The sequence below is a fragment of the Arachis stenosperma genome, chromosome 9 (assembly GCF_014773155.1).
Source record: "Arachis stenosperma cultivar V10309 chromosome 9, arast.V10309.gnm1.PFL2, whole genome shotgun sequence".
NCBI lineage: Eukaryota > Viridiplantae > Streptophyta > Magnoliopsida > Fabales > Fabaceae > Arachis > Arachis stenosperma.
The window spans coordinates 146,868,260-146,881,805 of NC_080385.1; the positions used below are offsets into that span (position 1 = coordinate 146,868,260).

The window sequence follows — 13,546 nt, forward strand, 5'->3', positions numbered from 1 at the left end:
TAAATAAATATTTTTTATTTTTATTTAATTAAAAGGGTGTTTTAGTAAAAGTAGTGATATACTATATATTTAAAAAACAAACTTAAATACTGACGTGGAAAATAAATTCCACATGTCTTATTGTTATTTATCCATATTTTAAACATATTGGTACGTATAAATTTATCATCGTACCGTAACAAACACTATTTTATATTATTTGATATAATCTAACACCATTAAAAATACTAATAATAACTAATTAATTACTACAAATCATAAAATGTACTTCCCCTAACACTACAGTTTAGTCATTTATAGATTCTTCTGCAACAACTAGTTAGTAATGTTTACTCTTCTCAACAACTAGTTTATAATGACAAATTTGTAACGAGTTTATAACAAGTTTTGCAATGACTAATTTGCACAACTACCTTTATAAATACTAATTCATAATAACATTGAGTTATTTTAAAAACTATACCATAAAAAAATAAAATATTTTATGTCACAAATGAAAATACATAACAAAAATTAAACAAGTTATTATGCCAATTCATTGCTAACACTAACCGAATTAGATTTTAACGTATCGAATTGAGTTAAAAAATACTCTAAAACTTACGAATATATATCGAACTAGAAAAAATTTACCAATGTACACATAAATGGCATTAGGAGTTGATGGTGAAATCTGAAATTAAAAATAAAATAAGTATAAAATAATATATCTCAAGATATAAATGTAATATATTTTCTATATTTTAAAAAATATAAGATAAAAAAACACCAAATTCTTTTCTCTTTCTCTATCTTTGTATTGTATCCTATCTCTCAAACAAAATGCAGCCATTAAAGTAGAAATTAATAAAATATGTCCCTATACTTATTTTGTTCTTTTAAGTGTATATCCCTCAAAAGATACATAAAGGGGAGTCAAAGAGAGATTGAGGTAGCACTAAGAATCTGCCTCCTTGGAACAAGAATGGGTTAAAGTTCATGGTTGAGATTAAAGACAAGTTTTACACATCATTACTCTTGTCCTAGGATGCTTTGAAGGGCCAACACCAAGAGTATATTAACTCACCTTGGTTCGGATATTCCCTAAATATTCAAGAAACCAGATTAAACAACTTTATAATGACATGAATCATATGCTTGCTAATTAATAATACATTTAGTAGTCTCACTTTTTCTATCTTTAATTTTTGTTAGGTAGATCCAAACACAATAAATAAAGCTTCCTCAACTATTATTGCTTTCAAATATGTTTGCCAAAGTGCTTTAATTTATATATATAGCTTTCAATCTTCTTCTAAATATCACCATTAGTGTTCTAGTGCCTTTGAGTTTTTGTAATCAATTTCAAGAGAAATTTTAACTCTTTCAGATGGAAACAAGTGCTCCAAATGTAAATGTCTTGAATTTTAGTTCTGCTTCTTTCTGTTGTGGAACGGACGAATGCGATTTTCGATGGATCGGAGGCTTTCGCCCTTCTAAAATTTTGCAGGTAGTGATGCTTGTTTGCTAGAAATGAAATGAGATATTTATAGATTCATGCTGTGTCCAAATATATTGGGTTTTTTTTTTTTCATTCTCATGCATATGGTATTGCATATGGTTGTATTTATATTTTTGTAAAGAAAATATTGGACAAGATCATTTTACTAAGGGAAATCATTAAAATTTTATCAAATAAATACTATAATTAAGCACCCTATAATATATATTATTTACTTTGGATACAGGTTATGTTGCCACAACTTGAAGATTCATGTAATTCCCAGGAACAAGTGTGTGATATTATAAAGTTTGGAAAATCATGTGAGGAAGCAGAATATGCTCTTTCACAAGGCATGGAAAAACTGCATCAACTGCATGCCAAAGCAACAGCAGCAGGTGACAAGGGATCTCAATTGATTTTTGTTTCTCAAATGGTTAGCTTTCTAAAGCAGGTAAGTAACAACAGTTCCAAATTTTCTGTCCATCTAAAATAAAGTGATAATAAAAGAAAGTAAACACATAAATTGTATTTCAGAACAGATATTTTGTTCTTCAACAAATTTTTTTATTTCTGGAAGTCTTTGAAATTTTTTTCTCATTTGGTCTCTTTGTTGTTATAAAAGTGAATTAATAATGAGAAAATGACAAATTGATCCCTGATTTTTTGGTCCGCGTACATTTAAGTATCTGAAGATTTAAAAATATATTTAAATTTCTGACCTCTTCAAAATCTTGACATATCGATCCCTGAATCTAATTTGTTCAATTTTAAAAACTCTTTTACGTGTGCATCCGTATCAAGCAGGTCAGTACAACGGGAGTCACGTTTGATTTTTCCGTTGAGTCTACAGACCCAAGTGAACATGAGGGATCAATATGTCTAGGTTTTAAAAAGGTCATAAACTTAAATGTATTTTCAAATTCTTGAGAACTTAAATGTCTGTCGATCAAAAGGTGAATGACTTATTTATCTTTTTCTCATAATAATTTTTAGACCTAATTGACTTGTAATAAAATTTGTTAGGAACTCTTTTGTTCAACATGTATGTTAAACATTTAATTGAAGCGACGAAAGACTAATCTGTTTGGCGAAAGTAATTTTCAAAAAATTCTAAAAATAAAAAATTTGTTGAGAACTAAAGTGCCAAAAAATTTCGTTGAAACCGATTTGAGTGTTATTTGAAAAAAGAATTTTCTTTCTCTCTTCTATGTTGGTGTCTTTGTATTTCATGATGTGAAAATAAAGTTAGTCATTAAACAGAGTTTTAACCATAAATCTTGTGTCCTAGTTAATCTAACTTATATAGTCTCCAATGTCATAAAATTATTTATTTCAGATTTAACAGCTAATGGATACTAACAAATGAAGCTTGTTTTTTTGTTACAACAGGCTAATTATGTTCGTCAAGAATTCTTGCATCAATTCTCTCGTTTCGTTACAGTTTCCCAACAAGCTCAAATTTTACTTGCCTTGGGGATTAAGCTTTCCCAAGATATCTGAACAGTACTTTCTTTGTTTTCCTTTAATTCTCACTATGAAAATTTGGTGCATCATTGCCGAATATTCAGATGCACTACTCTTCTAAAAATGCACCAAATTTTTATAGTGAAAGATAAAAAAAGAAAAATGGGAAGAGCACTGTAATATCAACCAATAAATATTGAATCCAAATAAAAATTAATGTATCTTATTTGTAATGCAAAACAAAATATTAAGGTTATAATATTAGAGAATTTTAAGTTAAATTGAGATTTTGGGGAAAGTAGAAGTTAGATCTTTAAGGTCCAAAGTAAAAGATGCTATATGAGTGAATGAGAAACAAATCGTATGTGTATAAAGTTTTTAGAAAAGTTTCCCAACAATTATTAAGAATTTAAGTGGCCATGATTAGGAAGAATTTGTAGTTACTATTAATATTACTTGGATTAAAGGGTTGAAAGTGGTCACGTTTAAAGCACGTGACTGTTTGAAAGCTCAGTCAAAAAGGTAAGCAAACGAGCCTCCCCAACCTCCCTTTCCCAAAAATGAAAACTTGGCTAATAGAGATTGCAATGGAAACTAAGGAATGAAAGAACTCTGTATATTGCTTTTATTGATTTTACTGTTCCTTCTCACGTTAACTTTAATTGGATTTAAAGGTTATAATTTTCAGTCCACATCAGCGATAAACAGAGGCTAATGCTAAATTATCATATTTATAAACAATTCTCAAGTTTTTCACAATTTTATAATGTATCCTAAAAATACTTTTACCATCCAAGAAGCTTCCTAGTTTAATAGGATACAACTATGTTATGCACAAAAATAAATAATTATAAATTAGTATTTTTATAAAATATATGTTAAAATATAAAATAATATTAAAATTACGTTAACCAACCCATATATGTTTATATAAATATATAGTTCTGATATAGTTTTTGACTAAGATTGAATTTGGTCATGTGCTACGAAGCAAAAATTAAACACTAGGATAGCATTTGATAAACTGATATCGGAGGATTGAGATTTAATATTATATTTAGTGGTTAAAGATTAAAATTAAAATTTTAGTCTTCATTTTAAAAATTTTAATTTTTTTAATACTTCTAAAAAATAAGAATATAAGAGACTAAATTTTTTTTTTGAATAAAAAAACTCAGCACAATAAGTGAAGTAAGAATAACAATAAACAAATAGAAAAATTAAAAAAGAAAATAAATTAGTACACACTTTTTTTTTGCTTCTAGCGTCTTGTTTTCTCTTTCTGTTTTGCTAATCTTTTTTTCTGAGCAATTTTTTCATTCTGTGCTTGGAGAATAGCTATAATATCATCTTCTTCATTGTATAAAATTACACCTGATTTCAACGCTAGGTCCCAAGTTTTTCTATTTTCAAGCATCTGCTCCTCCAAAATATTATTTCTGTTTCCCTTACTTTCTTTATTCTTGTCCGAACCACCATCATCAACCACCCTCTTCCCAACTACTTCTTCATCGTGTTCCGATAGCTCCCCATGTCTCTTTGTCAATGTTGTTCCCTTTGTGCCGAAACCCATGCCACTCTTATTCACAATGTCATCCCTATAACGCTTTTCTTTATCAATGTCTTCTACACCACCATCATCATCAACATACACACCCAACCCACCAGTCCCTCCAGTCAATGTTACCGGCCGGAGAGTAGCGGCTTGGTTTTCTGCCATCAACTCTTCCTCGATCTCATGACCCAACATAGGTGGCGTCAGGGTTGCATATTTTTCTTGCCACGTTGAAGCTCCTTTGCCGTGGCCAGTCTTTAGCTTTCTTCCTTCAACACTGATTCGGTCTCCCTCGATCTTTTCCGCACTAGTTTCTAGCGCAAGTTTTGCAGATGCAGCTTCCTGCACACTTATCCTAGACCCTTCTCTAGCGTGTCCATCTCTACACTAATTGAAATTTTAATAACATTTTATTCTTAAAATATTCTCACATTTCACCCCCACCTTTCACCCCACCACCACCCCCTGCCATCACCAAATTTCACCACTAATAATAACAATAATACCAAAATTAACAACAATCTCATTGACATATATTAAAATCAGATTTATCAACATATATCAAAATCAAATTCATCAACTCATAACAAGAGAATTTCAAGATTAGAATAAAAAAATAGTTAGAGAGATTGAGATAGCGCAAAACTGGAACTGAAGCAGCACGGCGAACACATCAAGGAACAGAAAGCGGCACAACGGACCTAAATACAGTGACACGACGTGACGTGAAACTGTAACTCGAGAAAGAGCGCGAGAGAAAGAGCACGACACGACGGCACCCGAGCAAGGCGATATGGCACGGCACGATGCGGAACTGTAACTTGAGAGAGCGCACAAGAGAGAGAGAAGGGGGGAGGGGGGAGGAGGGTTTTATTATAAAGGGTATTTTGGTAACCTCATTTATTTAAGTGTCTATTTTTATTTTAAACCAAATAAGATATTGAGATATAACTTTTCTGATTTTTTGACCAACTAATACATGAAAGTAGGTATTTAAATTAATTAAATAATAATAAATTCTTAAAATCACAAACTAAAAGCTGAAAATTAAAGAACTACCAGTATTTCTCTATAAAAATATAGATAAATAATAAAGTTGGATGCACTAGTAATATTTAAATGTGTCTAAATTCATTTTTAAAGTCAATCTTAGTTACATGTCAAAGTTAAATTACAATGTTAGTCTTTATAATTTATAAAATTTGTAATTAAATCACTGCACTCAAAAGCTTTTAATCATGTCTTTATAGTAGTTTTAAATTTACAATCACATTCTTTCATTCAACGGGATATGATGAGGCATATTCGTTAATAGTGTGAGATGAATAAAAATATTTTTGTAACGTTTACTATTAAAAAGGATCTATTTACAAATTTAAAATTAATATAAAAATTTAATTGAAAATTTTTCAAATGTATGGATTCAATTAAAAGAGTTTAATTTTAACATATTGATGGTGTAAAATATTTTATATAATCGTTAAATTACATTCATTTATTTAGATGACCATTCACATAATTAATCAATAAGATAATTATTTTTATTAATGTATTATTACGTAATTAAATATATGTATAAAAATTTTTTTGACTAATAATTTATCAAAATTAAATTCTTACAAATTTAGAGAAACTAAAAAAATTAACAGAATAATTTAATTGTAACAAAACTACCACCTATACTAAAAGAAGACCCAGATGCTAAATGTAGGGATAGACAAAATATCCCTTGCAATTGCTTCCAAATGTGCGAGGGAATTTAATTTCATTTGATTTTCATGAATTTAGGATATCAAATTCATCTTGAGATTGTGGCACTTATTTTTTTTCTAGGATAATAATCTATTTCACTTTTTGCATTGATGAATATAGATTCATCATTTACATGCATAGTAACAAAATCAACTTTCAAGATTCATGATGAAAAAATCGTATTCCCCTCTTATTTTGTTGGGCACGGATTCCATGTGCCGTGTGTGTTTGACGTTTTGGTGCGCATAGCATTTAATTTTGACATATTGATGCGCCAAAAGACGAGAGTCGTTGGATCTTTCTTTTTTTTTTATTCGACGGTATAGATTATTTGTTACTTCTCTCTTTTGATTGGCTACTAATTGCTTTTGTGTTAGAGGAGTTGTTTTGTAAAATTCAATTTTTTGTTGGTTTTTTTGTTAAATTTGAAAACTAATGGGGTTATATAAAAAAAATTATAAATTCTTAAGTTGAAATTGATTACCGTTAATGATAGTGTATTTTGTTAACTAAGATTCTTTCTTATTAATTACCAAATTGGAACAAAAATGCACACTCTCTCACCGCCGTATTCCAATGCATTCAGCTACTTCCACTGGAGGAGTGAGCCCATATTTCGGGTCGTTCCAACCCGAATAACGGTTAAATACGGTTACGGGTTCGAATCATCAAGCTTCTCGCAGGGAGTCGGGAGCTCTTGCGCCATCCTATCCAGCAAGGTCGACTCTCAGAACGAGGACTCAAATCCCGCAGCTGCCGAAGAGAACATAGCCGCCGTGAACAGCCACAAATCCACCGTAATAGACCTGAACCTAGTCCACGTCGGCGCAAAAAAACGCTTCCTCCAAAGTCGCTCACGATCTCCGACCTATCGCCAGCACCGATGCACGGCTTGCAGGTGCGCGTGGCATACCAGGGAGTCCCCGGTGCGTACTCTGAGGCTGTCGTTGGCAAAGCCTACCCTAACGGAGAAGCCATAGCTTGCGATCAGTTCGAGGTTGCTTTCCAAGCCATTGAACTCTGGATCGCCGATCGCGCCATTCTATCCGTCGAAAACTCCTTCGGCGGCTGTGTATTGCGTGTTGGAAATACACAATTATTGTACAAAATTGTGAAAAAGACCCAACAAATGCATGCATTTTTATTCTGGCCTTTTCTAGCTGACCGGTGCGCCAAACATCAAAATGGCGTTTCGGTGCGCATAATCCTCCTGTGTATCGAATCCGTGCCCTATTTTGTTTGTGCTTCTTTCTCTCACGTTTTTCTTTGGTCAATAACTAAGCACAACCCAATTTTATTCACCGTCAAAAGAGTAAAGACAGTTTAGATAAATAATTTAATTAATTTTTTTTAAAAATAAGTAAGATAAGAATTTATATTAAAAATAATTTATAAATAAATTATTTTATATTTAATTTTTTAATTATAAAAATATTTGTTTTAAAAAAAATAATAAAAAAATTTATTATAAAATTATTTTTTTAATTACTTTTCTATAACTACTTTAAATAACTTTTTAAAAAGTTACAAGTTAATTTAAAAAATTCTAAACATTAATGTGATAATTTTTTAAAAATTAAAGGTTAAAAAAATCACTTATAAACCTATCTAAACTAGGCATAAATGATGTTCTTATAGGCAAAGTTAATTGAATAGTTTGATCTCTTTGTAGTACCAATAGTTGTATTATCCAAAACGAAATATTGCATTATCTTTTGTCTACGTCTCTTTCTCTTTTTCCTCCATTTCTCTTTCTTTTTTTACGTCTTCCATTATCTTTGCTTTTCGGTTTCTTCTTTCAGTGTCACTGTCACCACTTATCATCATTTTTGTTCGAATTTATAGATTTGTACTACTTCTATCTTCGTCACCTCTATCGCCTCAACTCTCACACATTTGAATTGAATTTCTCTGTCTTATACAATATTATTAAACACATTAAAAATTGTATTTGTTTTTATATCTTAATCTATTTGTATTTGTGTCTGCCTTTATATCTAAAAAATACTAACCAAACACTCTCTAAAAGCGAGTATACTCACATTCATAGAGAATATACACACGTGAATCATATTTTGTATCTTTTTGTAGTTTTATATGAAAGAATTTTTTTTAATAAACAATAAAATTAATGGAAGTGTGAATATCATAACTAACAACTTTGTTAGGGAACCAATTAGGATATTAACTAACTCCAGCCAACTACAATGTGAATCGCAACAAAAGGCCCGATAACACAAAAAACATCACATGACTTTACCCAAACCTAATCTTATTTTCACGCCATTCACTCTTCCTCTCCTTTCTCTCCCACTCTCTTTCACGATGTTCACCATTTCTTTCCTCTCCCGCTCCAGTAACACCATTGCACCATATCCCACGGTGCCGATCACTCTTTATCGTAGCAAGGACCCGCGTCTCCTCCCGTCGAAGACGATGACCCCAAACCCGACGACGGGATCCCCGAAGTGCAGTCACTGTGTCGCGCAGCTTGACGCTCGTCCTCGAACTGGTGCCGATCCTTCTCTCGCCATCGCAAGGAGTCGCGTCTCTCCCCTTGCGCCAAAGACGATGTCCACAACCCCCATGAAGAGGTCTTCGGAGCGCCGTCACTGAACCGTGTAAGAATCCACTTTTTCAAAAAAAAATCTGAAAATAATTTTTAATTAAGTGAATTTAGCATCATAATTTTATCTGTTATCCCTTTATGATATCCTGAAGATATTCTAGAAGCAGGAATATAATTAATACTAGTCAAAGTCAACATCAAACTGAGTTAATTATGGTTTTTGCGAAAATCCATAAAAAAGTAGTTAGTGGATTTTAACTACCTTTTTTCTGCTTTTCCAAAAAAAAAATTTCAGCCACATGTTTTATGCATATCTTCAAGAGCCATTCTTGATCACTCATATTTTTATGGTAAAAATATTACCTAAGTCTAGTAAGATACACTTAAGCACTACATTTTATCCTTTCTCTCTCTCTTGGCCAAATTTTCTCTCTTTCTAACATCTCTAATAATTAATTTTACTTTATATCTATAGTCATTAGAGATAAGATTTTCTACTAAGCTATGATTAGGATATGACTAGGCTTATTAATTACAACCTTATCCATTTTACTTTAGGTAATTATCCATAATCATTAGGAAAAGACCAATTATTAGGATATGATTAGAAATTTACTAAGCTCATTAGTATGCTCTTATCGACTCTTATTCTCATTAACGAAGAACATTTTTTCCCATCACTTCATTGAATCACTTCATACCACACTAAGCAAACTTAGTAAGTTTTGATATCAAATAGACTTCTTTTAGGACCCGATATAGCCACTACGATATTGTTTGGATTGAGAGAATTTGAAGGAAAGAAAATGGGGGAGGAGGAGAAATGGATGAAAAAGTGAATTTTTTGTTATTTGTATAAGAGAAAATGTAGTGGAAAGAAAAAATAGTATGGGATCCACTATAATATTTTAATGAAGAAAAATGTGACAAATTTTAATAAAATTACATATTTACCCCTTATCTTTAATAAATTATAATTTACATATAATATAGATAAGAGTATTAATGTAATTTTATATTATTATGATTTTCTTTCTTCTCACTTTTCTTTCCATCTAAACAAAAGAAAATTTTCTCCCTATTTTCTTTCTATTCATTTTCTCTTCATCCAAACAACACACAAATAACTCCACTTTTTTTCTATTTTCTCTCATCTTATTTTCTTTCTTCTTATTTTCTTTCGAGTAAAGTACTAAATTGGTCTCCTACGTTTGGGTGCAATCCGATTTTAGTCCTTAAGGTTTAAAGTGTTTTATTTGAATCCAAAAAAGTTTTATTTAGCTTTAATGTAGTTCCACTGTGAGGTCAAAGTTAAATAATTAACGGAATGTCATACATAATAGCAGTACAAGAACAAAGTCGATAATCTGGAGAACAAATACAAGCTCCAGAGGGACAAAATCAACCGTGGATCCATCAATGCATCAATGCATTTTTCATTTAAATTGTAAAAAAAATAATAAATAGATGTATTGATGCATCCACAGTTGATTTTGTGCCTCTGGAGCTTGTACTTGTTCTCCAGATTAATGACCTTGTTTTTGTACTGCTAAATTAAAATTGTCATGTAAGACATTCCATTAATTATTTAACTTTGACCTTATAGTAGGATTACATTAAAACTAAATGAAACTTTTTTGGATTCAAATAAGATACTTTAAACTTTAAGGACCAAAACAGGATTACGCTCAAATGTAGGGGACCAATTTAGTACTTTACCCTTTTTTCCTTCCACTTTCTTTCCTATATCTAAACATAGTGTACGAGTATATGGTGATGCCCTTTGGACTCACGAATGCTCCTGCTGTATTCATGGACTACATGAAACGAATCTTCCACCCTAATACAAATTTGTAGTAGTATTCATTAATGACATCCTCATCTACTCAAGGACAGAAGAGAAACATGCGAAACACCTGAGGATGATACTAAAAATTATTAAAGAAAGAAGCTATATGCCAAACTCTCCAAGTGTGAGTTTTGGGCAAAGGAGGTAAAATTTCTTGGATATGTAATGTCCCAAGAAGGTATAGGAGTAGACCCTGTAAAAATAAAAGTTGTGTTAGAATGAGAACAACCCAAGAATGTCATCAAGATCCAAAGCTTCTTTGGAATGGGTAATAATTAACACTAGGATAATTAATTATTACACATAGGATTAATATGGTCAATTTGAGAAAAGTAAGATTTAAAATAGTTAATTAGTAAGTCTCAAGAGTAAAAAGGTCTTTTAAAAATATGATGAAAAGTTAGTAATGTGTCACTTCTAGAAAAATTAAAAGTATGAAAGATACATAAAACTTAAGGAAAGTCGGGTAACGTCGTATCGATGGTTGAAAGGCTAAGAGTAAGAGAATATCTTGAGCTATAGAATGATACCATGGTAGTGTACTGGGTGAACAAGAGTATCCCCTTCGGTAAGTCACTATACTATACCCCAAAAAGAAGCAAAAGATCCAAGATGCGAGATGACCACCTGTTAGAGCGGAATTCTAGTCTACCTAACCAGTGAATGTGGAGACGCGTACAGATGTCGAGCCATTTTTTAGTCGAAGAAACATCTGACATGGTGATGCCTAGGCATCTTAGGCTAGTTTCACAAACCTTTTTCATCTGTTTTTATTTGGTTTCATGCACTTTCTTAGGCAATAAGTAAGAATTTGAATGATAAATGTATGCATGTCTTGACTTAATCAAACATTGTTGTTTACAAACATTTTCATGATATTAATGCAAGAATTACTTGATGCAAGGAATGATGCATTATCTTGAGAATATGGCAAGGCTTTGATGCATTTGTTTGATTAATGATAGGTAAGGAGAAGCAAGGGAAGGGCAAAGAAGAAGTAGAGAAGGCAACGTTGTCAAGGAAAAAGGAAGCAACGTTGGTGGCTAAAGTTGGCCTACCAACGTTGTCTATCAACGCTGGCTCAAAGAGAAATGAAGCAATGTTGGTGGTCAAAGTTGGCTCACTAACGTTGCTAACAACGTTGACAAGGAAGAGGGGAGCAACGTTGGTAGTCCAAGTTGGCTCACCAACATTGCCCACTAACGTTCCAAGCATGACAAGCAACATTGGTGGCCCAAAGTTGGCTCACCAACGTTACTAGCAAAGAAAAAGGTGCCCAACGTTAGTGTGCTAACGTTACTCAAACTTAGCACACTAACGTCTTCGACAATTTCAAGAGGAATGCATTGGAAAAATCGGCGGCAATGCGTACGCGTCGTCTGTAAGAACGTTGGTTCACCAACATTGGTGCCCAACGCCAATGGCAACGCCCAAAAGTGGATTTAAAGGCAATGTTAGTACACTAACGATGGTACTAACGCCAATTCTAACCTCAATCTCAATGGCACCCATGCAAGTGTATGAACGTTAGTGAGTTAACGCCAATGTCAACGTCACAAAGAGTCACTCCAAGCTTACTTCAACAAAGGCCAAAAGCCCACATCCAAGTACTTGCAAGACCCATTTTGAAGATGAGAAGAAGAGTATATATAGGAGAGTTTTTAAACTTGAAAAGTAACCTGGAGGATTAGAGACTCCATAGTGCGTAGTTTAGTTTTTTTTACATTTTGCAATTTTTTTTCGTTTATAATACATTTTGATTTTACTTTCATGCAATTTAAATTTCTTGCAATTGTTCTTAGAGCGATGATGAACTAAACCCTAATCATTAGGGGGAGGAGCTCTATTGTAATTCCAAATAGATGAATGAAATTCTCCTTCTTCTCAATCCGCTTGTTGTAGCTAAGGGATAACTTCTATATCTATTGTGATCTATTCACTCTGGAAGGGGGTTTAGATTCATTGAATTCTTATGTGAGCCTTGGAAAGAGAATCATAAGAATTAGATTGAACCTCTATCTCTCACAATTCTCTTGATTAACACCATTCGGGAGGAATTGAGATCTTGAGAATTTGTGTGGCTCATGGATAAGAGAGATGCACTTACCTTCTTCTCATGACAATTAGATCAAAGAATTGGCAAATTGATTGTGTTTAGAGAAATTGGGTTGCCAAGGAATTGGGACTCAATTAATTACAATCCGCTATAGATCTACTTCATATGATTGAGGATGAAGTTGAGAACCATCGATTTATGATGGATTATGATATCTCCAATCCCTAATGAAGATTTCTCTTTGTTATTCTTCACTGTGATTACCTTGAGTTTCATTTAAATGCTTTGAATTTATTGCTTCCTTTAATTCCCAACACCCAAAGCCCCTTTTACATTGTCATTTACATTATTGCCTTTACTTCCTTGTCATTTAAGCTTCAGCTCATTTAAGTTTCTTGCAATTTAAGTTTTCGTTCTTTAGTTTCTTGCCATTTAAGTTTCCGCCATTGACATTTTGCAATTTACTTTCAGCACTTTAAATTTCCTACAATTTACATTCCGTTCAATCAATTTCACCAAAACCCTTCAATATTCACTTGACTAGACTAATCACCCAACTTAAGTTGCTTAATCCATCAATCTCTGTGGGATCAACCTCACTCTTGTGAGTTATTACTTGCCGATTCGGTACACTTGCCGAAGAGAATTTGTGCTCTGCAAATTTCCGGTGCATCCCATTGCGATAAGCTGTTTGTACTTGTATTTGACATGATGATCAAATATCTTTATATATCTGTGTGATAAGGTGCAACTTCTGTGTGAGACCGCACACCGGCTGAAAAACCATATTCGGGACTTGTGTCTGGTTAATGTCAAGA

At 32.4% G+C, this 13,546-nt stretch overlaps 1 protein-coding gene across 1 annotated transcript; it reads left to right on the forward strand.

Annotated features, from left to right (window-relative positions):
* The first annotated feature begins 1,269 nt into the window (after positions 1-1,269).
* Positions 1,270-3,287, forward strand: LOC130951806 (TGACG-sequence-specific DNA-binding protein TGA-1A-like). The gene is made up of 3 exons (XM_057880542.1): positions 1,270-1,489; positions 1,728-1,934; positions 2,873-3,287. The coding sequence occupies exons 1-3, from the start codon at positions 1,370-1,372 to the stop codon at positions 2,981-2,983; spliced, it is 438 nt and encodes a 145-aa protein (XP_057736525.1). The 5' UTR covers positions 1,270-1,369; the 3' UTR covers positions 2,984-3,287.
* The last annotated feature ends 10,259 nt before the right edge of the window (positions 3,288-13,546 follow it).